Raw genomic sequence first — 27,977 nt, forward strand, 5'->3', positions numbered from 1 at the left:
TGGCTGTCCTGGTACTCACTTGGTAGACCAGGCTGGCCTCGAACTCAGAAATCCGCCTGCCTCTGCCTCCCGAGTGCTGGGATTAAAGGCCTGCAGGCCCAGCTGCTTCATGTCATTCTTATGTGTTCAACCCAGAAGTGCTCCTGTAGCCAACGTTTGGCCCAGTTGGCCCGCTGTCTGGTTTCAGGCAGCCTTTGAGCTGAGAATGGTTTTTACAGATGTGTACGGTCAAGAAGCACTTAAAGACTTCAAAGTTCAGGGACAGAAAATGCCACCAAGACCTAGGTGACCGAAAACCTGACGGGGAAGTCGGCCAACTCTACCAGCCAATTCTTCCCTCTGCCTCCCCCAAATCTTGGGTATCAGCTATGGCTCAGGAGCACATCTGGAACCACGTGGTAGGTCCTTCCTGCGTGTTTGGGGTGCCATCCCCTTGTGATCGATAAGAGGCTTGTGGGGTGACACCTGGAGGTGGCTGCTGACAGCTTCTCACCAGTGGCAGACATATACATTGCCAACAGGTCTTATCTTGTGGGGACCAAGGGAAGGCTCTAATTCTTAAGCACTATTTAGAAGAATCTAGTGGACCTTGGCCAGGGCACAGAGCCCCCATCTTGGGTTAGAACTGATGCTCACACAGCTATTCCTGGCTGAGCTCACTGCCTGGCAGGCTTGAGGGTCTGAAGTGGCAAATGAGAGTGGCCAAACCTATGAGTCACAGAGTGCTCGGGGGGCCCTTACTCATTCTCGGGGTTCTGGGGGAGGGGCATGCTGATGGTCTTGCCCACACCCTGTCATAGGCTCATTTCCTTAGTGAGGAGTAAGTCAGACACCTGATCAGGATGACCCCCCCACACACACACACACACACACACCGCCACACCTACAACCTTCATCCACTATAGCCAAACTGCTCCAACTGCAGGAGCCAATGACCAAGTCTGACCACAAGAGGGCAGCATGGGCTCTCCCCAGCGGCTGCAAGGCTTTCTAGATCATCAGGTTCAGCAAACCTGACAGCAGTGCCTCTAGGGTAGTTAAAACTATACAAACATTGCTAAGAGAGATCAAACAAGACCCAAACGAAAGGCAATCATAGGTCTCAAGAGTTGTTACCAAGGCGACAAGACTGCCAACCCTATCCCCCATCAAAACTCTGACAAGTTTCATCTTCGTTCTTCACTGTGGATGCGTGAAAGGCACCAACCACAGTCCACAATTCAGGTGACCCTGCAAGAACCCCCTGTACCTGCAAGGCAAGGGGCAGACTGGAGGGCTGAGCCACCTGATGAGGAGGGGATCGAGACAGGCAGCTGCAGAGAAGGTGTAGTGGCTATTCCTGGTTGTCAACTTGACTATATTTGAAATGAACTACAATCCAGAATTGGAAGGCTCACCAGTGAACCTAATCTGGAGACTGGGAGATAGAAGTTTCTGATCTGGATCTTGGTATGGAGATCTTGAGACACAGTGGTGATTGAATCCAGAAGATTAAGGCAGGGAGATCTCCGAGTCCAAGGTCATCTGGGATTAAAGGTGTGGTGGCACACACCTTTAATCTGGGCTACACCTTCTGCTGGGGACCATATAAGGACATTGGAAGAAGGGAGTCTGGCTCTCGCTCTTTCGCCTTCTTGCGGTGTGGGACTCAGCAATTGCTAGATCCTTGGACTTCCATTCACAGCTACTACTGAACCATTGTTGGGATTTGGACTGCAGACTGTAAGTCATCAATAAATTCCTTTACTATATAGAGACTATCTGTAAGTTCCGTGACTCTAGAGAACCCTGACTAATACAGAAGGGCCAAGAGTCACAGTGGAGGGACAGATGGGGATGATACAGAAGGAAACTTGAAGCACAGAATAGAGCCTGGAAGAGACTCGAGTGGGGGAGGGTGACTTTCTCAGCAGGGAAAACAGTGACAGAGCCAAGTGGGCAAACAGTTTTTTAAAGAATTAAAAACAGGTCTTTGGATTCCCCTTGGGCAGAGTCTTAGATGATACCAGGATTGAGATCTTTGATTTTCAAGCAGAAAAATCTGAACGTTTTTCTTTTCTAAAGATGCTGTTAAGAAAATGAAGCTGAGCCGGGCGGGGTGGCGCACACCTTTAATCCCAGCACTCGGGGAGGCAGAGGCAGGCTGATTTCTGAGTTCGAGGCCAGCCTGGTCTACAGAGTGAGTTCCAGGACAACCAGGGCTATACAGAGAAACCCTGTCTCGAAAAACCAAGAAAGAAAAGTTAAAAAAAAAAAAGAAAAGAAAAAAGAAAAAGAAAAAGAAAAAGAAAAAGAAAAAGAAAAAGAAAAAGAAAAAGAAAAAGAAAATGAAGCTGCCTGAGACAGGAGGGTCAAAGGTTCAAGACCAGCTTGACACATACACTCACATATGCAAAGAGATATCTCTATATAAATGTAGATATTATATCTATATTTAGGTTATATATACACACATAACACTCACATCCCCAGAGGGTGGGGTAGGAAGGGATTAAGAAGTGGGGAGAGGGAGGGAGCACACGGCAGGCCACCTCCCATCAATGACAGACACAGTTATGTCTAAAGACCATCAAAGGTGAGGTGCAGAGACACCTACACACACTGGGGTGGGTGGCAAAGAGACAAACCTCCTGATGAGACAGAAACCCCAGAATTACTTTCTCTGAAACCACCTCAAACTGGACAAAGTGCATATGCCCATCACAAGGTAAATGGGCAAATACACATAGTCTGTCCACACTTTGGATAGTAGGTCAACAACTGACTGGCTATCAAGCAGATGCTTTTTATAAAAGGGACACAGTGCCAAGCAAATCCAAATGCTACTTACTGTGTTCCCATAGCCCCCTATACAACAAACACATGTGCAGTTCTGGGAAAAGCCTGTGGTGACAGAAGCCAGAGCAGTGAGGTGGAGGTGGGGCTGCCCAGGGAAACCTGGCAGAGTAGGGGTCATGTTCCCTTGTCTTCTCTGGGATCCCAGAACACAGGAAGATGGGAGTGAAGGCAGAGCTCACCTCAAGTCCCATGGGCCCACACAGCACGGGTGGGATGTAAGACCCCACCCATGAGCCAGAAAGTCAATACTTCTCAGCGTCGCTTGACTTGTGTATTAACAAAGGAAGGCAGCCAGAGCTGGTGACCTGTGGAAATCTAGACCCTGTATCACAGATCTTTGAGTACTTGAGCCCTGATCGCATCAGGAGGAGCCATAGCCTATTCTCTCCAGAGTATTGGAAGCCCTGGGGACTCCCAGAGGCCCATTCATAGTCTCCACTGTACTTCAATCCCACAGAGCTGTGAGGTTACGCTGTTACCCAGCATATGCTGTTACATGGCAATATAGAGCCTCAAGCATCCATCGCTGTCTCCTGAAGGCCAGGGGACCTGTGCACTTCTCCCAGACAGTGGTTTCCACAGAAGACATGTCCAACCCTCTATGCTGACCCATTGCACAGTCTGGGCTAAGAACATATTTTCCCTACGTCATCCCTCCCTTGGATCAGCTCACACTCTACTGGCAAACGGATGGTCCTGAACCAGGAGATAGCATTTCGGGAAGGTTCTTAGACATGACAGACAAAGGCAATACAGGCCAAGATCTCTGACAAAGGATGTGTCACAGCTGCCTGCTTCAGAACTCTCCTGGGGCCCAGCCAGGAGCCTGCCCGAACAGGACCTTCTTAGAAGGCAGAAAAACTTCAGATGGGGACAGCTCTGGCTCTGAAACAGCTCTCATCCAACACACAGGCACGCACGCATGCATATACATGCACATGCATGCACATGCACACACACTATACACACACATTCATGCATGCACACTTATGCATACATGTGCACATGCACACACACACTATAAGATGAACGAATATACAGACATGCATACACACACACTACACACTGTGCGTACACACACACAGGTAAGCATGCATGTGCACATACATACATACACACACATGAATGCATACACACACATGCATACACACACGCTACACATATACATACACTACACACACACAGCATATCTAGAAAAATTTTACCTCCTATAGAATCTACCATGGTGTCTTCCTCCGTTTCTTCTGTTCTAGGATCTTCTGTGGTGCTGCCTCCAGCCAGGGGTGGGGAAGTGACGGGAGGTGGCTGAGGGAGCCCAGGTAGTAGAGATGTATCCTGCGAGAGGCAAACAGGGGACCTGGCTCTGTTGTTCAGCAGTACAGCTATCCCGTGCATGTATGAGCCGGCCATCCTGGCTGGCTTTGGGGCTTACGGCTTATGAAATGGAACGCTTTGCGGACTTCTCGGGAAGATAAGGACAACCCTCAGTCCAGTTAGAATCCATCCTTACAGACATAGATGCTACAGGCTGTCAATAGCCTGGAGGTTGGTGTCATATACCTCAGGAGTCCTCGATTGCCAGAGGACCAAGGACAAAGAGCCTCCCCTGGTCTAGTCCAGAGATTTCCTGTGGCTGGATAGCACCAGGGATGGCTCGGGGGAGGTCCCCTGGTGTCACCGGAGGCTGTACAGAGCAGGTGTGTTCTCTCTGAGACTTCCCCCTCAGCCCTCGTCTAAGCACTGGCCCAGCACTGATTTCTTATGGTTCGCACAGAGGAGGCTGGTCTACCCTGCAGACCCTCTGCCACATGCCCAGTTTCAAAAAACACGGAGCCAGGGGGACCTGGTACTCCACATCAACATGGCCTCTGTCCCTGAGGACTTTCTATCAGTGACTGTGTCCCGGTAGATGGGCCCTGGGGAGTACCCTTGCTGAGATAGTGCTGTGGCCTGAACAAGGTCTCCCACAGACATTCTTCCCCCCCCCCCCCCGAGACAGGGTTTCTCTGTATAGCCCTGGCTGTCCTGGAACTCACTTTGTAGACCAGGCTGGCCTCAAACTCAGAAATCTGCCTNGGGTTTCTCTGTATAGCCCTGGCTGTCCTGGAACTCACTTTGTAGACCAGGCTGGCCTCAAACTCAGAAATCTGCCTGCCTCTGCCTCCTGAGTGCTGAGATTAAAGGTGTGCGCCATCACGCCCGGCTTCCCGCAGACATTCTTGATGTGTTAAGGACAAGTCACACCATGGGCATCACAGACTTGGGTGGGAATGGGACACCAGAGGCTCACAGCTTTAATTCCCCCAAGGGGAAGCTTCCATGTGAACTCTCAGATTGGCCAAGCCCCTCACAGTTGCCTGTGACAACTTGTGGCCATCAAGGGATGCAGAGGCTACTGGACCTTGAATGGGAACATAACCAGCCCACCAGCCCACTGGGTCATGTCCCAGAACTCTGTTGGAGTACAGAATGCAATCCAAGATGGCTGTGTCCCATGTCCCTAGGGCCTGTCATTACCCTTGTGTACACATATTAAGCAGTCCTCAACACCTCTTCTGGAACTACTCCCCACCCTTGAGCCACTCAGCATCTTGTAGTCTCCCTGACACTGACACCCAAGGTTCACCTTAAAGACAGACTCTGAATCATAGATTCTGGGGACACAGAGGGGCTCAGGAGGTTCCCTTAAACATCCTTTTCTTTTCTTTTTTTTTTAAAGATTTATTTATTTGTATTTATGTATGCAAGTACGCTGTAGCTGTCTTCAGAAACACCAGAAGAGGGCATCATATCACATTACAAATGGTTGTGAGCCACCATGTGGTTGCTGGGAATTGAACTCAGGAACTCAGGATATCTGGAAGAAGAGCCAGCGCTCTTAACCTCTGAGCCATCTCTCCAACCCAAACATCCTTTTCATATCTGGAGTCCCTCTGGGTTCTCTAGACTCTTGACTAGAAAGAGCATGCAATGTGTGGCTGTCTAGAAACTGGCTGACAAGGCCACTTGTCTTGTTCTCATGTTAGACACAAACCAGTTATGATCCCTGCTGGGCATGCACCTGCATGACAGAAGGACAGCTGGGTATCATATATATACCTGTACACACTATGCACAGACTGTACCCTCCCCTGCCTGAACCAGGAGATGGATGTCCTGGCCACATACAGCAACTCACCTCCCTGTGTGACTTGCTGCTTTCTTCAAAGCCACTTCCAAAATCTCCAGATGCCTGCAGGGTGGGAGAGAAGTTAGAACCAGAGACACAAAGACAGGGTATCAACTGGACATCAAACAAGACCCCTGATGGGTCAAAAAGAGCTAGACTCGCTGCTTAGGCCAGCCAGAGGGTTATAGATCGGGCTTGTGCACGCCTGTCATGTGACATGATAGTTCTGTCTTCGGATGCCATCCTCAGGGGACAGGCAAGGTGGGTGGGCAGGCACCCTAAGCAGCCACAGTCTAGCCTGACTCTCAAGAAGCATACATGGAGTGTAGCTGCTCCCAATCATGACCCTACCCATCACCTACCTGATGCTTTCCCTTCCCAGCAGCCTCCAGGAGCTCTGGGGAGGCCAGGGACCAGCCTTTCCGACTACCAAGGTATATAACTTAATATAAACCCAGAGGCCAAATACCACCTGGGCCCATAGACCCTGCAGTGACATCTCAATGTCAAGGTGGCCCAGGTGGGACAGTCAGGCAGCCAGCCAGTGTGGACAGCATGTGCACATGCTCAGTGGGCGGCACGCTCAGGTGTGAGCGTTACCCATCCACTAGAGACTAGTATCTGGTACAAGAGAAAAGCCAATTACATTTCTGATTTCTCTCCCGGAAAAAGTAGCACAAGGAAAGACAGACATAATCAACTACTCACAGCCAAACACAGCCAGGCTAGTGATTGGGGACGTTGTCTCCACTGGGACATCCCCTCCACCCCCAATCCCATCCTCTGGCAACAGATGGATGGTTTCCTTGAATGTCGCCATACTGTGTGCATGCACACACAGACAACAGGGGCACCCAGAGACACGGTACATCCAGACCACACCGCATGCACCCCACACATACAAGAGACACACAGCATACAGAAAACGAACACACCAGCATCACACAAGAGACACACATACACACATACAGAGCACACTTTTTTTTTTTAAAGCTTTATTTATTTATTATATATAAGTACACTGTAGCTATCTTCAGACACTCCAGAAGAGGGAGTCAAATCTCGTTACAGATGGTCGTGAGCCACCATGTGGTTGCCGGGATTTGAACTCAGGACCTTCGGAAGAGCAGTCGGGTGCTCTTACCCACTGAGCCATCTCACCAGCCCCACACAGAGCACACTTACAAAAGATACTCTGCACTCAGAGATAACACGCAGCATATAAATAACAGCAGGCACACACAGGAATACATACATAGCACACGGACAACCAACAGATAAAACCACACAGACAGAGCATGGACACCATACAAACAGACACACATAGAACATCAAGAGACACACACAGCACAACAGGCAGACATAATTCCCTCTCCCATAAATACACATCACTGGGTGGGGGGGTGTCGGTCCCTGACATTTACAGTTCCCAGGTTTCTGAGATGGAAAGTTAAGGCAGGGGAAGGTCTCTGGAGACATGGGTTCCTGACACCCCACCGGCATCTTCTGGCTTTTCCCAGTATTATTGCTTGCTAACAATGGGGAGACCCACCACCACCACAGACACTCACCCGGTCTTCATCTTCATCATCTTCATCCAGACAGTGCACAGGGCTCACCCGGGGGGTTTTACGCACCTTCAGCTCCGAGATCATCCCCTAGACAGAGGCAGAAGATCACTAATTTGAAACTGAAATGTCCCTCAACAGATTGGGTGTTTGGACCCTGGGCTGCAGGCTGGTAGCCCTATTTTGGAAGGTTGTGGAGCCTTTAAGAGGTGGAACCTCACTGAAGGAACTGGGTTCCTGGCAAACTGTCTTGACATTCCCCCCCACCCCTGCCACCCCCACCCCCGCCACCCCCCACCCCAGACATCTTCTCTGTAGCCCTGGCTGTCCCGGAACTCATTCTGTTAGACCAGGATGGCCTCAAACTCAGAAATCCACCTGCTTATGCCTCCCAAGTGCTGGGATTAAGTCGTGCGTCACCACGCCCGGCCCGTCTTGACATTTTAAAGTCTTCCCCTACTTCCTGTCCCCTCTCTGCTTCAGGACTGCAAAGTGACCAGCTGCCTCATGTCTCCACCAAGCTTTCCCTCCTCAGCCCTGGCTATCTCCTGGCAGTTTGCAAGCCAAAATAAAACTCTCATCTCCCTCTCATAAGTGGTTTCTGGTCAGACATCTGCTCACAAAAACAGGGATGGAAGCTAAGACCCTGTGGCTCCGGAGGCGGAGGAGGTGCTCATGCAGAGCCTCTGACTCATGCTGGCCTCCAGCCTAGCCTGACTTTACCAGGGAGTCTCCCTTTTGTCAGCAAGACTGAAGAGTAGGGTCTCAACCAGCTTTCAAGTCGTGGCAGCTTCTGAGCCAAGCCAAGGGAGGCCAGGAAGATCAGGGACACTGCGTGACAAACGTGGCCCCTCGCCTCGCCCTTGGTGTCTGGATCGCTGGCTCTTGGGCAAGCTCCATGGCGTCGGTCTGACGGCACCCTGTATGCTTCCCAACAGGGTATGCCGGAGTTTAGGCACACTTTCTGTGTTTGCATTTTTACATTGATTGTATTCTGCTACGCTCGCTAATTTGGCGCTTCTTCAACTCCAGAATGACTTGCTTACCAGCGATCAAAGAGAGGCCTGAGCTGAGGTGCACGGCCTGATGGGAAATGCCTCCCTCTGGCTTTCCAGTCTGCTTGTGTGAACAATACCTTTTGGACAGTAAGGGAGGATGTGGCCGTCCTAACGAAACTGAAATCTGAATCTCCTACCAATTTTTCAGACATTGCAAAATGACTTTTGGATTATCCCAGCCATTTGAAAAATGTAGCCATCATTGTAGCTCTGGAGCCTTTGCTATAGGTGGCAGGTGATGGCTAGCCCATGCTTGCTGACAGGTCTGGTGTCCCAGATTCGGATGCTTTCTGATCCTCAATCATACATCCCTGTTCCCAAGGAACATGTGACAACTAACAGTCCCACCTCCGTTCCCCAGCTGGATCCTGGCTTATGGCTACCCCTATCTCTCCTTATCTCAATGTTCAGCTCAGTCTGGCTTTTCTGGGAAATATTCTCCAACACCACACACGGGGTCAAAGCCACTCTGGGCTAGGTCTACCCCATACTCCATGTTCTACAACTCTTCCCAGTATTGAGGACCGGAAAGTCTCTGTGTGTGTGCACATGTATGCATGTGTGCCTTCATAACAATCACACATGTAAAACTTACGTATACATACCAAAGTACACACACCCATGTATATACACAGTCTGGCTTACTTATGGTAGGTTAAGGAGCTGGATGACTATGCACCCAGGTAAGGGAGAGGGAGGTGGGCTTCAGGAGAGCCAAGCAGCTCACAAACCCTCTTGACTTGGTTATTTCCAGCCAGAGCAAGGCCTTCTTCCCGGGCCATGAGCAAGCATGTACACAAGCGATAATTTCATGGCAGCCAGGTGCACACCTGAGAGTCACCCCTGCAGCCACACCCAGCAGGCCAGGTGCACACCTGAGAGTCACACCTGCTGCCACCCAGCAGGCCAGGTGCACACCTGAGAGTCACACCTGCTGCCACCCAGCAGGCCAGGTGCACACCTGAAAGTCACACCTGCAGCCACCCAGCAGGCCCACACTGAAGGTGGTTTGGCTTCAAGTCCTTAGATAGCTACCAACTGCCCTGTCACTTTATCTTAGAAGCAGCATGGTGTTGTGGCAGGCCACATTCTCCCCACCTAACTGTGGAATATTCTAGAAGATCCATGGCAAGAATTACCAGTAGGCAAACGACCATCTGGCCCCTGCCAGCTAAACTACATGGAGACACCCATGATCCACAGCTCTGTCCCTGTAATCCCACACTGATCCACATCTGGATCCACTTCCCTGAGGTGGCAGGGAAAGGTGCACTAGCTCTCCAGAATCTCAGGTGCAGTCCAAGGACCAATGCTGGACTAGGTGCAGCATTTGGTGACATCTAGTGTCACTTAAAGGAGTCAACTATTAGAGAACAGACCTCATATACCCAGGCAAGCATAGACATTATTGGTATCTACTGGGCAGTCCCCAGACATGTGGGAGGGTGGTGACAATGTAACTCAACAGCAGCAGCAGACTGAGAATTGGTTCTCAGTGACAAATGAGACAGGATAAGGGGACTGTCACCTCCCAGGTGCTGCCCTCAGTACCTGGGATACATAGGTAACATGGAGGCCTGACACCAGCGTCCCTTGCTTAAACCAAACTAGTGAGACTGTATGGGTTCCTCTGCTTGCTCTCTACCTTCACCTGCCTACCTCTCCACCCCTCAAGGTCACCACAGTTCAGTGTCCTCAGCACCTGAGAAGGTGCAGAAGAATCTCTACAAACCCCTCAGGCCAACAGAAGCCATCTCAGGAAACCCAGGCCCTGGGTCATGGGAGGGGTCTCTGGGGAGGAGCAGCAGAAAGAAAGCCCTGGCCTGTGTCAACCCCATGGGCCTCAGTAGAAAACAGAAACAAGGCTTGACCCTTCAGGACCAACCCTGTGATAGTGGGGACTCTGTGACCACTGTCCCATATGCTATCCCATATCTGAGGTGTAGGAGGCCACTAGGTGGGGAAAAACAGAAAAGGTATTTGTACTCCTGAAAAGGCTAGAGGGACAGATGAAAAATAAACTGGTTGTATCTAGTCCAAGGGGATTCTGGGAGATCCAACCAGCCAGCACCAGGAAAGCATGTAAGTCCCTACCATTGTGTGAGAAGGAACATCTGATTGTGTGTGCGTGTGTGAGCGTGAGTAGCACCCATGCCCAGGAGCTTAGCACCAGTCAGGCACAGGCACAGGGTACAGAGAGCAAGGATTTACAGGTATGGAGATACATATTTCCTGCGAGGCAGCTTTCCAGGTCAACAGAGCATCTGGGAACAGAATGGATATCCCTGGAAGTCCACTCAGAGCTGCCACAGCTGGTACCATGGTAACCATTAGAGCAGCCAGGGTCAGGAGGAAGTGGGTTTAAATACTAGAAAACTGCTTCCTGGGGCAATGCTGGCACCAAGAACATCTTAGATGGTCTTGGCCAACAGACGCATGGCATTCCACACAGACGGGCTCAGTGTCGTGGACAGTGCCACACTCTGCCAAGGCTTTTGGGTGCCTACATCTGGAAAAGGCCCAAAGAGGGCAGAAAAGATTTGTGTCTGTACTGAGTTCTGCTCTGCGACCTGCCCTTGTGACTCTTCCACCCCCTCCTAGAGTCCTCTCAACCTCAAATGGGGGAGGTGATGGTTGTACGAAAGGCCTAAGACCCACTGCAAATATTTAACGGACTTGGACCCAAGAGTTATGCAATCTGGACCTTGGAAACTGGGGGGACTGTCAACATTTACAGATGAGTGCCATGTGAAACTCTTCCTAGCACATTGACCAATGATGCTTTGGTGTGGTGGGGAAGTGACTAAAGCTGGCCAGCATCAGGAGGAGGCACACACACTGTCTGGGCTCGCCTGAACCTGCTATATCAGCCAGCAGAGGCCAAGGGCTGAAGCCATGATGTGGGGCTATCCGCTGGTTTTGTCTCATATATTGTATCTAGGTTTTCCCATGGCCCTCAGGGTGGCCTCTCTGTCCCACCCCTTTTCCCTCAGCCTCAGAGTCATCAGACCGTTTCCTCCCTCCCTTTTTCTACCTCACATGGCCAGGCTTGTTTCTGCTGCCCTGTGACCCAACCATGCCTCACAGCTCTGGTGGCTCCAGCCAGCCACTGCCTTATATCCATTCCCCCACACTGCTTTGTGAGCCTCGGGCTTCACTCAGGTCTTTCCCTCCTGTGACCAGGTCCCAACAGGCCACTTCATCATAGCCTTGGGTCTCTTAACTCACCAAGGAAGGAAACTGCATACCATGATGTAGCAATGAACCCGCCACAGGCTCCTCCCACTTCAGATGAATGGAAGAGATGTTGGCAGAACTTTATAAGAGGAAACACTGCGAGGACCCAATGGGAAAGACTGCTGAAAAGCACCCTGTTTGATGGACTGAATGGAGACCTAGGAGTTTTCCATTGTCTCTTGATCAGAAACAGAACTGCTGGAGTCAGATTTTGATCTCTGCTGCCTGCTCCTTCCCTCACACGGGCAGGCCTGATATCATGAACTTGAAGGCTGGGGCAACTTCATGGCCCCAGCACACACATTATTTACTCTTTTATGGTGGTGGGGGTGGGGGTGTGTATTTCAAGACAGGGTCTTACTTCATAGAGTTGGCTGGCCTGGAACAAGGCTGGCCTTGAACTCAGAGATCTGCCTGTCTGTGTGGTGGTTTGAAGATGCTTGGCCCAGGGAGTGGCACTATTAGGTGTGAGCTTGTTGGAGTAGGTGTGGCCTTGTTGGAGTAGGTTTGGCCATGATAGAGTGGGTGTGGCCTTGTTGGAGGAAGTGTGTCACTGTGGGCATAGGCTTTAAGACCGTCCTCCAAGCTGCCTGGAAGCCAGTCTCCTTCTAGCTGCCTCTGGATCAAGATATAGAACACTCAGCTCTTTCTAGATCACCATGTCTGCCTGGACACTGCTATGCTTCCCGCTGTGATGATACCATTCTGAACCTCTGAAACTGTAAGCTAGCCCCAATTAAATGTTGTCCTTTATAAGAGTTGCCTTAGTTATGGTGTCTCTTCACAGCAATGAAAACCCTAAGACAGCCTGCCTCTACCTCCTGAGTGCTGGAATTAAAGGATGCTCTGCCACCACCACTCTATTCATTTACTTTCATAGTAGAGCCACGGCTGTACCCTGAGGAAAATTCATAGCCCCAAGAGCTTTTAATGCTGAGCTGTATTCTAGATGAAGGAAATGAAAGCTGACCACAAGATGAACACAGCTGAATGAGCAACACGGGGGTTGGGGGGGGGGGGACTGTGCTCAGCGGGGTGTCTGGAGTCACAGATACCAAGGATTAAGGGGTGCTGGAGTTGAAAGAGAACCACAAAAGTAAAGAAGTGGAAAAGGGGGTTGGAGAGATGGCTCAGCAGTTAAGAGCACTGACTGCTCTTCCAGAGGTCCTGAGTTCGATTCCCAGCAACCACATGGTGGCTCACAACCATCAGTAATGAGATCTGGTGCCCTTTTCTGGTGTGTCTGAAGACAGCTACAGTGTACTTATATACAATAAGTAAATCTTTAAGGAAAAAAAAAAGATTGGGGGAGTTCATAAGACAAAGCAGAGCAGGGCTGGACTCAATGGGGAGTACTGGCCCAGCATGTGGGAGGCGCTGGGTTTAATCCACCCTAGCACCCCACAGAGAAGTAAGGGTACCCCTGGCAGGAGAAATAAAGCCAAGAGGAATTTTAACTACAGGACACATAAAATAACAAACATTACTGCATTAAAACACAGTCCAGTTGAAAGTCCTGCTTTAAATAAACTGATAGCATAGACTGATGTTCATAACCAAACTCAAAGGGACAAAGCAACACTTTGTGAGGATTATTACCCAGCAAGGACCAGTCCTGGGAGGCTGGAGGAACAGCCAGGCTCTCCCTGGCAGCGTGTGGATGCAGGTGGGACAGAGCATCCTCAGTCGAGATGACTCAGAGGAAGCCTAGCTCTCCATCCATCTGGCTCCCGGCTCCCTGGCTCCCCAGTTCCCTGACTCCCGAAAGCTCTGGGCTAGCTTCTGTCAAGTCGTGAATCACACAGCACGGTGACTCTTCCCCAAAGAGCTCAGCACCAAGTCTGCAAACAACTGTCTTCTATTCCTCCTGCAGCACATTTCCCTCTCTCAAGCCAGCATCTGATTTGAATCTGTGCAAAAGATCCTGAGACCTAGCCCACAGGAGCAGGCAGGGTCAGACGGCTGAGGTCAGACGGGGAGAAGCCTATGGTCTTCACAGAATGCGCTCAGCCGGCCTCCCTCCTTCTGGAAAGCAAAGGTTGTGGGTGTTTTCTCTAGACCCAAATTAACCAAAGAAACACGTTAAGTGCCCCAGTGCTCTTGTTGTTTATAAGTGAAAAGAAAAATGGTAGGCTAGGAAATAAAATATGTGCATACACTGCCAGGGATAAGAGTCTTTCAAATATAAAGAATCTGTATAAACCAGTAAGAAATGGCTGGACTCCCCCAACAAAAAAACCAAAGCAACAACAACTCACTAAGGAGATTAAAAAGGGGGGGGGGGTGCATTCACAAACAGACCAAAAAATGAAAATGTCCAGATACGGTTGGTCTACATATCCAGCATGTAAGCCTGGCAGGACCCAGTCTGAGATGAGGCCACCTCACACAGGGGGGCTGTGTCTCTCCATCAATGGCTGTGAAGCTCTGCCCTCTGCAGACTCAGCCTCACTGTTCCTCCCCAGCTCTGCTGCTGAAGCAGGGGATGCACAGAGCCGGTGGGGCCTGCTATCCCCTTGGGAAATGATGGGGACAGTACGGCACACATGTCCCACTCTGGAAATGATGACGCTCATTTCTGGTAATCGTGTTTTAAGATCAGAAGGGAAACACAAAGAGGCCCAGTTTGATGCCAAAGTCCTGGTAGCTTTTGAACCCCGTGGGTTAAAAGTTCCTGCCAGAGGGCAGAAGGTCATCTTTGAGAGCTATAGACATGGGACTTAGCACAACTTACAACAGGAGGTCCTTGTCTGGGTCACAATTGAGCATCTGTCTCCCCAGGGACACGCCCTTCCTTACACACACAGGGACTCCTGTCTGGGTTCGGCAGGGGCGCCCCAGCTGCTGACTGCTGGTGTATTGAATTCAGGAGTCATGAAACAGTGCCAGCTTAGGGTCCCCACGCACTTGTTCCCAGGAGGCTGGGATCCCAGCTGGGATGGCAAGGAGGCGTGCCCTCCTATAAGAAATGAGGGCCCAGAAGTGAGGGACTTTCCTGCAGAACCTGGGAGAGTGCCACAGGCCTGTCACAAAGTCTTCATTAAAATAATAGACAGCCATGGCTGACCTAAGCAGAGTAGTTGTGTGAAGTCCCTGTCCCCATGGCCAGCAGGGTGCTCCCTTAATGGTGTGTGCAGTCCGAGAAAGACCCTACTCTGGCTAGCTTTAAATGAGTAAATTTTCCTTGTTGTTTTGAAACAGGATAATCCAAATGGACCTGGGACTCTAGGTCTTTCTCCCTGCCTAGATGTTTATCTCCATGCCTGTCTTGTTAACTTTTTCATAAGATGCCCGAGTGCCCATTTTCCAGAAGGAATAACTGAGCCCTCCTGACTAAACCCCACACTCTCCTCATCTTAAGTTTGGTGCCTCCAGCTTTCCAAAGGCCCTGGCTCATGCCTGAGAAGGTGGTCTGGATCAACTCAGGATGGGGGCCTAGGTAGAAATAGCCTTCAGCAGCTCTCTTATAGACCCTGGGGGTCTCAGAAAATTCACACAGCCCACTATGATGTTTCAAGTCATCGAACCACAGAAGTTGGGGAGCAGATGCCACTCCACCCACAAATGGGGAAGTCTGGGCTATTGCCGCAGGCTTCAGCACCAACTGGAGGGAACCTGCTTTCTCTAGTCCCCACTGCCCCCTCCTCCCCTGGATCAGCACACAGTAGGGCAGCACAGGTTACCTGGAACTTATCAGGGTCTGCCGCTCCAGCCTGACCCACAAAGAGGCCAGAGCCATGCTCTAGCTCCAGTCCCTGTGAGGACCGAGCAAATGGCACCCTCTGGAACTCTTCACAGTCCACGTAGAGAGCCACAGAGCCTCCATCGACGCTGAGCGCGAAGTGTGTCCACTGGCCAACAAATGCAGGTAGGCGGAAGCTAGCTCCCGTTTGGGTCTGGCTGGCCCCGGGCTCCGTGTAGAGCAGTGAGATGTTTTGCTGTCCATCTCGGACCTCTGAGAGTTTCACGCCTAGTGAGACTACCTCCTGGGCGGCATCTGTGATGGCAAATAGCACCCCTGCGGCCTCTGTGGCTGGCCGGACATGAAACAGCAGCGAAAAGTCCCGGAAGAAGAGTTTCGGGAAGTGATACTGGGCCACCTGGCCACTGCTGGAGTCTGGTCCAAAGATGTAGGCCGGCCCGACGTGAGGGTCGTCAATTTGTGAGATCTTCTCGGGGAGGGGGTCTCCAAGGAGCTGCAGCAGCCCCACCTCCTCAGCAACATTCTCTGCAAAGAGAAGGACATCCAGTGAGGTGACTACACAGGATCAGACCAGAACACAGTGGCATTCTGGGAGACACAGGCCATGAAACCACCCCCATGGGCTCACAGGCCGAAGCAATCTCAAGATGGGCGATGGGCGTGACGAAGCAGGGTGTGGAGTCTCCCACCCTTCAGACCCAGACTCTGTAGGAAAAGCACAGATGTAGAGTAAGACCCCCCTCTCTACTACAAAGAGAGAGGAGGCCGCTCACAGTACTCCAGCTCTGGGAGCCAGCTAGGCGATACATCAAAGACTCAAATAGCCAGGCACCCAAGTTAGCTTTCTCTAGTTTCATTCGATCGTTATGGTTTCTATGTTGATATCAAACCCTCGCTCTGGTTCTCCACCAGCCTGTCAATGTGTCAGGTGGGATATGTTACGGGGCAGAGAGATAGGACAGTTCTTCCTTGGCCATTTCTGCTCCCCGAAGTTTGCCACTACACTATGGCACAGAAGAGTCACATGAAGGCTTGCGGCAACAGCCCTATACAGACTCTCCCAGATTCACCCGTCTTCTGATGTGCTCCAGTGACCCAATTCAGTACTCGGTGACAGTCCTTGCACCATCTTGAGTTGGACACAGCTGTGCAAGGCTGTTCTGTCCTTAGGCAAGGGCCATCAGACCCATGGAATACATTCATGTGCCATTAGCATTACAAAGCCTCGGGGGGAGGGGAATGCTTGGGCAGGGGACAATGTTCATGTCTAAAGCTCTTCAAGGAAGGGGCTGCTGGAGGCAGGTATGCCAGGGTGTGGGCATGCCTGCAAAAACACCATACCTCAGGCCAGGCTCCCACTGTGGGGCAGGGCTGACCAGACTCTACAGATTAGGAGGTGGGAAACCTGAAGCCACAACTTCACAGGATAAGCTGAGTCAACAAGCCCCTTGAAACCAGAAACAAGAGCGGCCATCGAGGGCATTCATCCCTCAGGGGACAAAGAACAGCTTTGTGGGCCACGGAAACAGCCTGACCTGTTGTGAAGGTCTCCTGAAAGCCTCGCCCTGATGCGTGCTCCCTAAGCCCCGAATGCTGTCCTGACCTGGTGTTTGCTGGGTGCAGAATGGACCCAGCTCGGTGGGGGGTATGGCTTGCAAGGACTGAGTGCCTGAGCCTTTCAGCAGAGAGCAGAGACTAGCAGGCCATCCCTGATGGAACACACTCAGAGCTGGGACAATGTTCCCTTCTGACCAGAAGTGCTAGGACACAGCAGGCACTGAAGCTTAGACAAGTCAACTCAGGCATGCTGCCTGCACGCTAGAGATGTGGCCACTCTGCTCTTCCTCCCGGACAACAAAAATCCCTGGTGCTCTATTAGCACAGCACACAGGACTCTACAGCTGCTGGCTTCTTGGGCTGGAAGGCACCAGTGTGTTACGTGATGACGCCTGAGCCCAAGTCCTTCCATTTATTTCCTCTCCATGAAATTCTTTTTTGGCTCTGTTGAGAGGAGCTGCCGAATGCCAGGGCCATAAGATCACCGGCTCTCTTCTCTGGTTACAGCAATGGCAAGTGGGGGAGGGCTGGGTGCCTATGCTAGGAAGCCCACTCCCCTGTAAGGAGCAAGGCCTGTGTCATGCTCTTGAGAGGGCTGATGCAGGAGGCTGGCCCCTATGCACGCTAAGGCCTGTCGAGTCACTCACCTAAGCTGAGATCCAGGAATGGGGGTCCTACATAGTTAACGCCCACCTTCCTTACAGTAAGCAGGTGAATAGTTCTTTCTGAAAGCCTGTATTTTAATGCACATGCTCCACATAGAACCAACTACAGTCAGCATCCCCCCACAAGCACAGCCAAGGCTTGGCTCTGGAGGGATCAGCAGCAAGAACGTCTGGTGCTCCCTAACTGTACCAGGCTCCCGGTGGTACGGGAGCCCCTGACAGCCTCCCTCCCTGGACTATAGCCAATCCATTCCCTTCACAGGCAACCTCAACAAGCAGGGCCTGGTTTGAGAACACTGAGGGCAGAAGGTACAGCCATTTGGCAAGGGCTAACCATCAGCAAGGGCTCAGTAATGGCAAATGTCATGAGAAAAAAGACTCTTACCAGGGACTCTCGCAACCCCAGAGCAAGAAGGCACACTCTCTTACTGAATACCTCTAAGCAGGAGACAACCCCGTCCCTCAGTAACACGCCTGGCCAATCCTGGTGTCTGCCTACCCTGGAGAAAGGCGTCCGACTAGGCCAGTATCTACTGGGTTGCTCAGGGATTTCTCTAATGGAGTAGAACAAGCCTCTCACCCCGTATGAATAGTGCTTCTGACATGCAGGGCCCCACAGCTTGCCAACTGTTTCTCCCAGGGATGTAGCCTGGGGACTGTGCATCCATCCCTGGGCTGGCCACGGGGCTTTCCTGACACACTCTTAGGGCTGCTGTGTGCAGGGCTCAGGCTGGGACAACCTGGCCTTGCTCTCTCCAGCCTACACTTCCTGTAGAACTCAGGCTGTGGCAGTCCTGCCCCACAAAGCCTAGGCCTGACTTCCGCCAGATGTGCATCTGGTGCTCCCAGACCCCAGGTAGATATCAACTATCAGTAATCTCCTAGTCCCGCCCTAGAGAAGAGCATTTCTGAGATACCCAACTGTCAACCAAGCAACTCCTGTGGAACCTTCTAGAGAAACTGGTGTTTAAACCAAACATGTCCCTTGAGTCAGAGGGAAATATGGCAGCCCCTTCCCGCTTCTAACTTCTGGGGTCTATTCAGATACAAACACATGAAGCACCTGTGTGGGGTACTCAATGGTCATCTAGTACATAGTGGCAGAATCCAGGGGACAAGTCCAGGCACCATTAAGGTGGTCTAAACCGCTGTGGAAAAGGCTCGAGAACTATGTGAACTAAGCAGTCAGCTTGGAGAGTTTTATCACATCCGCCTAGGCCTGGCTCTGCTGAGCTGTGGGAGATGAGCCACATCCAACTCATGATGGAACGAGGCCTTGGAGGGTAGTTTTGTGAGAAGCCTTGAATGGAGCCATTTTAAGAGATATTCAGAGTCAGGATCCTCACAGAACTGAGAAACTATAACCCATCCAGAACAGAGAAAAGGCTAACAAACAAACAAACAAAACAACAACAAAACAAAACAAAAACCCAACAACAACAAAAACATCAATAAAAACCATAAAATAAGAGGACAGTTTGAGTTCCGGTAGACCAGCAATCTGAATATACCACAAAGTCTCTGTTGGAAGACAGACTTGAGTTGGGCCAGAAGCAAAGAGCAGAAGGAAACACAAAGAAAATCTGGCAAAAACTACCCAGAAAGGCAGAGGGAGCCATCAGCAGGCAACAGTCACAAGATGAGCATTGCAACCATAGTGAAGATGAACTTTACCTAGTAGAACAAAGTTCAAGTTGAAGCCATCATCCTTTGATCTTTGTCTGAGAGCTGCCCAGCTGGGTACATATGTATCTAGTTATGATGCCCTAGGCACACACGGCAAGGCAGGTGTTTCTTAAGGACACTCCCTAAGCACTTTTTCTGTTCAAAGAGACAAACTCAGAGTGATGGAGGAGCCTTCCAGAGCCTCACAGGTGTTGTGTTCTCTAATGCTACTTTGTAACCCAGCAGCAATTAGAGCATGAACGAGCTGGGAAGATACCTGATCGCCACATTAGAAGAAAAATACAGGGAACAAAATATTCCCAGGAACTGCTGTACCCTGCCTGAAGACTAGAACTGATTTGAGCAAGTGAAAACTCAGGTTGACATGCTACCCCACCCCCAATGATATCCCAAACCCCCACACGGTCAACAGTTATCCAAAGTGGCCCGGGGGGGGGGGCATTTTCTGACTAAGAGGAGGTGTTCAGATGTAATCCTATTTTGAAGAAGGTCCTGGGTCTCGAGAATGGGGCAGTGCCTGGGCAGGGTTATCCCAGGGGTCCAGATCAGGACCGACTTAAGGTGCTGGACCAGTGTTTAGTATGCACAGGCAGAAGACCAGAGGGTAAGCAGACTATTTAAAGCAATAAACGGGAAACACCTAAAGGTGTAGTGGGCAGAATGATCCCAGGGTATTAAAGAAAATGCCAGAAGCATGCAGCCACAGAAAAGAAAGGCAGGGTGGCTCTCTGGGAGACACAGGAAATATGTCAAAGGAGTTTTCCTATACAGACTGAGGCCATTCGTGTAAAGTGAGACTCAATTTCGCTGTTCCTGTATGCACACATGTACACAGACCTCAGTGGCGAGAATAATGATCTCCAAAGATGTCTATTACAAAGAATGCTATTTTACCCTACATAGGACTACTACAGTGGGTTGTGTATCTTGAGATAAGGATGAGCCAGATGTATTCATGCATTCATGAATGCTGTTGTTCCAGGTTAGAGGTTCATGCTCAGGTAGGGAGGCTGGATGGGTTGTGGTCCAGAGATGACGACCACAGGAGCTCCTTGCCTTCTGGCATTCAGGCTAGCCACTGATATCCAATCTGTGCCAATGGTGTCTTAAGATTTGTCTTTTTGGAAAAACCGGTTTCAAAGTGAGTTCCTGGAAGACCCTGAAAAGATGGCAGGGCAGAGAGAACCAGGAATGGCCTCTTTGGAACAGAAAAGCATGCTGCTATGGCCATCAAATAAATATGTCATGCTGGGAATGGGGCATCTATATAGGGCCTTCTCCCTGCTGCCTTCCCTGATACCTGGTAAAGGAATCCGAGAGCCTAGCTACTGTGAAACTCCTTCCTCAGAGAGCTACTAAAAGGGAACCCTTCCAATTCTGCCTGGAGGGCCTGATTCCCTTTCCAGAGTCCAGTGCTACTTTCATGCCTGTCCGTCCAGGGTATTAATAACCCTTCTAATAGACTCCTTAGCCCTAATAATTGGTGTCAGTGCCCCCCTTGAGCTCTGCACATCAGAACAAGTCCTCCACTGTGAAATCAAAGGACATGCAGGGATTGAAAGTCACATGACCACTTGACAAGTCAAGAACCCTCATAAAGGGAGGAGCACAGCCCACATTGAAACCAGGCACCTGACTGCACCACACGTTTGCTACATAATTTAAATGCATTCAAAGGATTGTTACATTGTTGTTGGTTTTGGATTCATGTATATAAACATGTAATCAAGGAGCTGGGCTTAGTGGGGTGCGCCTTTAATCCCAGCACTTGGGAGGCAAAGGCAGGTGGATCTCTGAGTTTGTGGCTAGCCTGGTCTACAAAGTGAGTTCCAGGGCAGACAGAGCTGCAAGGGAGTAGCTCATTTGAATTACCACTGAAGTTAAGCTAGTGTATATCCAAACTAGACGGTAAACCTTGAGGATGGCAAGTCTAGCTATACATGGTAATCACACACATGCACATGCGCGCGTGCGCGCGCGCGCACACACACACACACACACACACACACGCACACACAAAATAAAAACAAAACAAATCAACTCAACAGAGAGTAAAGCCTGAAGTGGGGGAANGGGGGGGGGGGGTCGTAGATGCAAACTGTATCAACAGCAGGGACAGAGCAGCAATTACAATAAATATAAATGGATTAAATGTCACTCTAAAGACAAGAGATTGGGGCTCAGTGAGTAAAGGGGTCTGCTTGTGATCCCAGGAAAGAACTGATACCTCTAAGTTGTTCTCCAATTTCTACATATGAGCCAGGGAATAGGCACACATGAGCACACACACACACACACACACACACACACACACAGAGAGAGAGAGAGAGAGAGAGAGAGAGAGAGAGAGAGAGAGAGAGAGAGAAAGATAGAGAAAGATAGAGAAAGATAGAGAGAAAGATAGAGAGAAAGAGAGACAGAGACAGAAACAGAGAGACAAAGAGAGAGAGGCAGAGACACATACAAATATTTAAAAATTTGGGAGACTGGTGAGTTAATTTAAGAAAATATAATCACGGGGCTGGTGAGATGGCTCAGTGGGTAAGAGCACCCGACTGCTCGTCCAAAGGTCCGGAGTTCAAATCCCAGCAACCACATGGTGGCTCACAACCATCCGTAACAAGATCTGACGGCCTCTTCTGGAAAGCCTGAAGACAGCTACAGTGTGCTTACATATAATAAATAAATAAATAAGTCTTAAAAAAAAAAAAAAAAGAAAAGAAAAAAGAAAATATAATCACATGTTCTCTACATGAAACATTTTCTATCCAAACAGGCTGACATGGAAAAGACAGCCTATGCAGAGAGGATGCTAGGTAGCTATAATATTAGACAGAACATATTTTAAAAGATTTATTTTATTTATGTGAATATTTATTTTATGTATGTGAATACACTTCAGACACACCAGAAGAGGCCATCAGATCCCATTACAGAAGATTGTGAGCCAGCATGTGGTTGCTGAGAATTGAACTCGGACCTCTGGAAGGGCAGTTGTTGCTCTTAACCACTGAGCCATCTCTCTAACCCCAGATTTTAAACCCATGTGTTACAAGAAGCTTGGGGACAGAAAAGAATCAGTACAGGAGGAAGCTGTGACAAAAAGACACCAGCAACATACAGGAAGCAACAAGGGAGAACAAGGGAGCGTTCTACAACAGCAGCCAGGGACTCCAGCACCCTCTCACTGAATGGCAGAACATCCAGAATAAAGATAAGGAAGGACTTCCCGGATCTGTACACATGCACAGAGCATTGCCAGCCACAGGGGTGTCCAAGTTCCTCTCTGATGTAGATGCAATGTTTCCAATATAGACAGACATGTCAGGCCACAGAAGAACCCCAACAGACATGACATATACTCTCTAGCCACTTTGGGGTCAAGTTAGACATTGAAAAACAAATAAAACTGGAATATTTACAGATTTGTGGAAATGACACTTCACAGTCCTAAACAACCAGTAAATATAAAACTCAGGGCGGAACTGAGAAAATAAACATTTAGAAACAATTTTAAAAAATCAAATGTGTTGCCATAAAAACTGGTAGGGCAGTTAAAAAAAATCTTTTGAGAGGGGATTTCTATAGCTATAAATACTTCATTAACAGACAAGTGGTCTGAAATAAACAACCCATATTACATGCAGAATTAGGAAAAAGGTGGTGGGAGGGGGGATCCAGAGCAAACAGAAGGAGAAAAATACGGAAAAATGAAACAAAAATCAATAAAGCAAAGAACAGGAAAACACATGGGGAAAATCAATGAAAGCAAAGTCGACTCTTTGGAAAAATAAACATAACTGATGAACCTTGTAAAGCCGACCAAGACAAAAACATAGGGGAGACTCATGTCCGAGGTCAGGAAAGCAGGGTCGCTGCTGACTACAGGAACGGTACGGGCTGTGACAGAGGTTGAGGAAACCAAAGGAAGAGGCCAATTTCTACACATACAAAAGCTACAGAGGAAACTGAACTTTTGGATAGACCCACAGTTAGAGAGGAGACAAGATGAACTGTAAAAAAAACAAAACAAAACAAAACAAAACAAACAAAAAAGCCTTGCTTTGGAGAACTCTGTAAAAACATTTAAAGAAAACATCGATTCTTCTCAAATGTATCCCAAAATACTGAGGAGAGAAGGTGCTCTATCTCATTCTATAAGGCCAGTATTATCAAAAGCCACACAAAGATGCTATACAAAAAGAAGTTGAGGGAAGAGGGGGAGGAGGAGGAGGAGGAGGAGGGGGAGGAGGAGGAGGAGGAGGAGGAAGAGGAGGAGAGGCAGGTTAGAAAGGAAGTTGTCAGTATAAACACCCAAAGATTCTGCAACAAGTTTCTTAGAACTGTAAGCAGTCTGGGTAGAAATGAAACTACTCTAAAGAGACCTTTGTGTCTCTCCCTCTGACTATCAGATAGTTGAAACAATGTGCCCCAAAGAAGTGGGAATTCCCCGCCCCCAGAATCCCATGCTGGGAGAAGAAAATGGTACCTGTTAGAGTGGAACTTGTCTCCAGGAAAGAGATTTCACACTGTCCTAACATCTTTGAGACCACCTTTCAAGATGAGACTGAAACCCAGTGGATGATGGACCAGTGATTGGCAGGACCACATCCTGACCAGGGCTGCTTAGATGTGCATGCCCCTGGCCCTCTAGTGAAACTCTCTTCTCACATCAGGACCTGATGAGAGACTGGATCTTTCTCTCTCTTCCCAATGTGACCACATCTTTTCACGCTCTCCACTTCTAATTTGGCTTTTTTTTTTTTTTTTAAATTGGCTCATCGAGGATGGGTAGCCAGAGTGTAACTGGCACAGATTATGACCCCCCCCCCCAAATTTGATAACAGAACAAACAAATGAACTCAGCAAACCAACAGGATAACACATTTAGCAACAGAGAATCACCGTTTATCCACAGAAACAACAAGTCTGAAAAAGGAAAGGGCAATACAATTTCCACATACAGTAACACTGAAAAGAATAAAGTGCATAGGACCTAACTCAGCCAAGAAGGGGAAAGTCTTGTACAGTGAAAGCCACAAAATACTATGGAAAAAATTTAAACACATCAATGACAGGCCGCCCACACTCACTGTGCCTCCGAAGCAGTCCAAGGCAGAACAACTTATAAATAACAAATAGGAATTTCTCACAACACTGAGTGCTGAATCCAAAACCAAGGTATTTTGAGACCTAGACCCCATTCTAAGAAGGCACCATCTCCCTGTGTCCTCAAAAGGGAACTGTATCCTTACACAGCAGAAATGAAAGGGCAGAGAATAGTACACACACACCCTGTGCCTTCATGAGGGTGTGAAACTCATTCGGAAGACCAGAGCTGGAGGTCACCTCTAAAAGGCTATCCCCTCAGCAGCATTAGATCTAGAGCGGACGCATTCAAGGGACAACCAAAAGCCATCCAAGGTGACCGACAGGTTATAAGCAATCCGTGTCAGAACCCCAATGGGAGTGTGGGTTTGGTTCGGTTGTTAACAGCATGGGGGATTGAGCCCAGAATGCCGCCCACATGAAGCACAGAGACACCGCTTCAGTCTTCCCAATGACAGGCTTTGTAAAACATTAAAAAGCCATCCAGAAGTTCATGCCAAAGAAGCCAAAAGAATTGTGACAAAGCTTGAAAGCTGATGGACTCACAATTTCTGGTTTTAAAATCTCCTCCAAAGCTACAGTCACCAACTGTGGTGGTTTGAATATGCTTGGCCCAGGAGTGGCACTATTAGGAGGTGTGGCCTTGTTGGAGTGGGTGTGGCCTTGGAGAGGGTGTGGCCTTGTTGGAGTGGGTGTGGTCTTGTTGGAGAGGGTGTAGCCTTGTTACAGAAAGTATGTCACTGTGGGAGTGGGTTTTGAGACCCTCATCCTAGCTGCCTGGAAGACAGTATTCTGACTGCCTTCAGATCAAGACATAAAACTCTCAGCTCCTCTAGCACCATGCCTGCCTGGATGCTGCCATGCTCCCGCTGTGATGATAATGGACTGAACCTCTGAATCTCTAAGCCAGACAAATTAAATGTTGTCCTTTATTAGAGTTGCCTTGGTCGGGCTGGTGAGATGGCTCAGTGGGTAAGAGCACCAGACTGCTCTTCCGAAGGTCCGGAGTTCAAATACCAGCAACCACATGGTGGGTCATAACCATCCGTAACAAGATCTGACTCCCTCTTCTGGGGTGTCTGAAGACAGCTACAGTGTACTTACATACAATAAATAAATAAATAAATCTTTAAAAAAGAAAAGAAAAGGATGTTTGAGGGAACCTCCTGAGCCCCTGTGTGTCCCCAGAATCTACGATTCAGAGTCTGTCTTTAAGGTGGACCTTGGGTGTCAGTGTCAGGGAGACTACAAGATGCTGAGTGGCTCAAGGGTGGGGAGTAGTCCCTACCACCACCCCCAGAAGAGGTGCTGAGGACTGCTTAATATGTGTACATAAAGAGTTGCCTTGGTCATGGTGTCTCTTTATAGCAACGGAAACCCTAACTAAGATACCAATACTGTCTCTGGCATAAGGACAGATATATGGACCCAGTGTGGTGTTACATTATCTATATCCTGTAACCAGCACTGGAAAGGCCCAATCAGGATTTCTTAAGCCTCATAAGACCGTCTCCAAAACAAAACAAAACAAAACAAAACAAAACAAAGGCAAAAACAGAAAAACAACAGAAAGACAGACCAATAAGATAGAATACAGCACCCAGAAATAAACTATCACATATGATTATTTCCTCCAAAGCCACAGGCTTTAATGTTGTCAGGTTCTCACACTGTGCACATGTATGTGTGTGTGTGTGTGTGTGTGTGTGTACATACATATATATAATATATGTGTATATATGCACACATATACTATATATACACCATGTATTATATATATATATATATACTGTGTAAATACATACAATGTATATATATTATATATACTATATAAATATATGCTGTATTATATAATACATATAATATATACATTATATAATATACCCATGCCTCCTCTACCATCAGAGCTGTGCTCACCTTGTCATCCCCACAGCATCCTGCCTGCATAGCTCACACACACTGCAGCTTACAGCCCCATCCTGGAGCCTCCAAACTGAACCAAAAAGCTCTCTGACCGTGGGTGCAATGCCTGCTGCCTTGTCTCTGCCACCACAGTGGCCTGCATCCTCAGACTGAGCCTGAATACACCCTTCCTCCCTCAAGTTGCTTCCGTCAGGTTGTCACAGCAACATGAGAGGCAGCATCACACTTGGTTCCCGGAACACAGGAGAAAACATCAGACTCAACAATGGAACAACCTGACGCAAAACTGAGCTGAGAAAATGATGGACAGGAGGGAGGGATTGGGGAGTTGATAGCAGTAATAGAAGTGGAGGTTCAGCTTGGGGATACGAGAGCTCTGGGGGTAGATGGCGGGTGGTAGCCAACAGCACTGTCCTGTACACAGGACAGTGGTCATGGGGCATGCTTGATGTTGAGTATAAAAAATAGGCAAAAACAGTGGCTTCCCCAAGGCAGAAGGACAGACAGGTCATCTGCCAATGGGAAGGACCTATCAAGGAGCCAGTCTTTGGACTCACTTGGAGACTGTTGGCCCCTGAGATGTCAAGTATCTTCTCCCAAAGCCTTGACAAGGACAGAACCACGACACATACTGTCCCTGCCTGCCTGAGCTGCCACGATGGGACCAGGTCCATTCTGCTGGATCCCACCTCCACTGCCCCATAGGGAAGCAGACATTGTGGTTTGAATGTACTATATGGAAGGCATGGTTGCTACATGGTGGTGCTCCAGAGAGGTGACAAATCATGAAGGGACTTCTTCTTTGCTGGGTTAATCCAGGAATGGGTGGGAAACAGGTTTGCTGAAGGCCTGTCTCTGAAGGCTGCCCTGTCCCTGGTCCCTTGCTCTCACTCCGGTGGGATGAGCAGTTTTTCTTGGCCATGCCCTTGACTGTGCCTCACCACAGACCATAAACAGTGGAGTAGACACCTAGGCTGTGAATCAAAACGACGCTTTCCTCTCCTAAGCTGTTTTAACAGGCACTGGGCCACCGTGACAAAAAGCTACCACCATAGATAAGCCCTGCAGACAAAGACACTGATATCTCGGTGCTGACAGGACAGCCAAGACCGTGCCTGCATCCTCCATGAGAAAGGAAGAAGAGATGACCCACAGGAGAGGAGGGAAGGCTACATCCCCGAACTGGCACAGAATTTACACAGCTCAATGACAGAGCAAGCAATCAGATTTTAAAATGGGCACAAGACCTGAAGTAGACATTTCTAGGAAGACGTATACAGTCTGCAGCACAAACCTGGTCCAGATCCCAGGTCACTGGGGACGTAAGCAAAATCCACAACAGGACACACCATGTCACATCTGTTAGGCATGAAAAGGTGGCGGAGAAAAAGGAGGAACCCTTTATACTGCTCAGGAGATGGAATCTGGGTCAGTCACCAGGGGAAACATGGTGAAGCTGGGGGG

At 49.2% G+C, this 27,977-nt stretch overlaps 1 protein-coding gene across 5 annotated transcripts in view; it reads right to left on the bottom strand.

Annotated features, from left to right (window-relative positions):
* The window catches only part of Col18a1 (collagen type XVIII alpha 1 chain), a 112,924-nt gene that overhangs the window by 29,851 nt on the left and 55,096 nt on the right, over positions 1-27,977 (bottom strand). For all 5 annotated transcript variants that reach the window (XM_021204405.1, XM_021204403.2, XM_029542097.1 and 2 more), the window contains 4 exons: positions 15,554-16,098; positions 7,579-7,665; positions 6,017-6,070; positions 4,044-4,173 (listed from right to left, as the gene is read on the bottom strand). In XM_021204405.1, coding sequence (XP_021060064.1) covers positions 4,044-4,173; positions 6,017-6,070; positions 7,579-7,665; positions 15,554-16,098 — 816 coding nt within the window. The remainder of the gene's footprint in view (positions 1-4,043; positions 4,174-6,016; positions 6,071-7,578; positions 7,666-15,553; positions 16,099-27,977) is intronic.

The sequence above is a fragment of the Mus pahari genome, chromosome 9, assembly GCF_900095145.1.
Source record: "Mus pahari chromosome 9, PAHARI_EIJ_v1.1, whole genome shotgun sequence".
Taxonomy (NCBI): domain Eukaryota; kingdom Metazoa; phylum Chordata; class Mammalia; order Rodentia; family Muridae; genus Mus; species Mus pahari.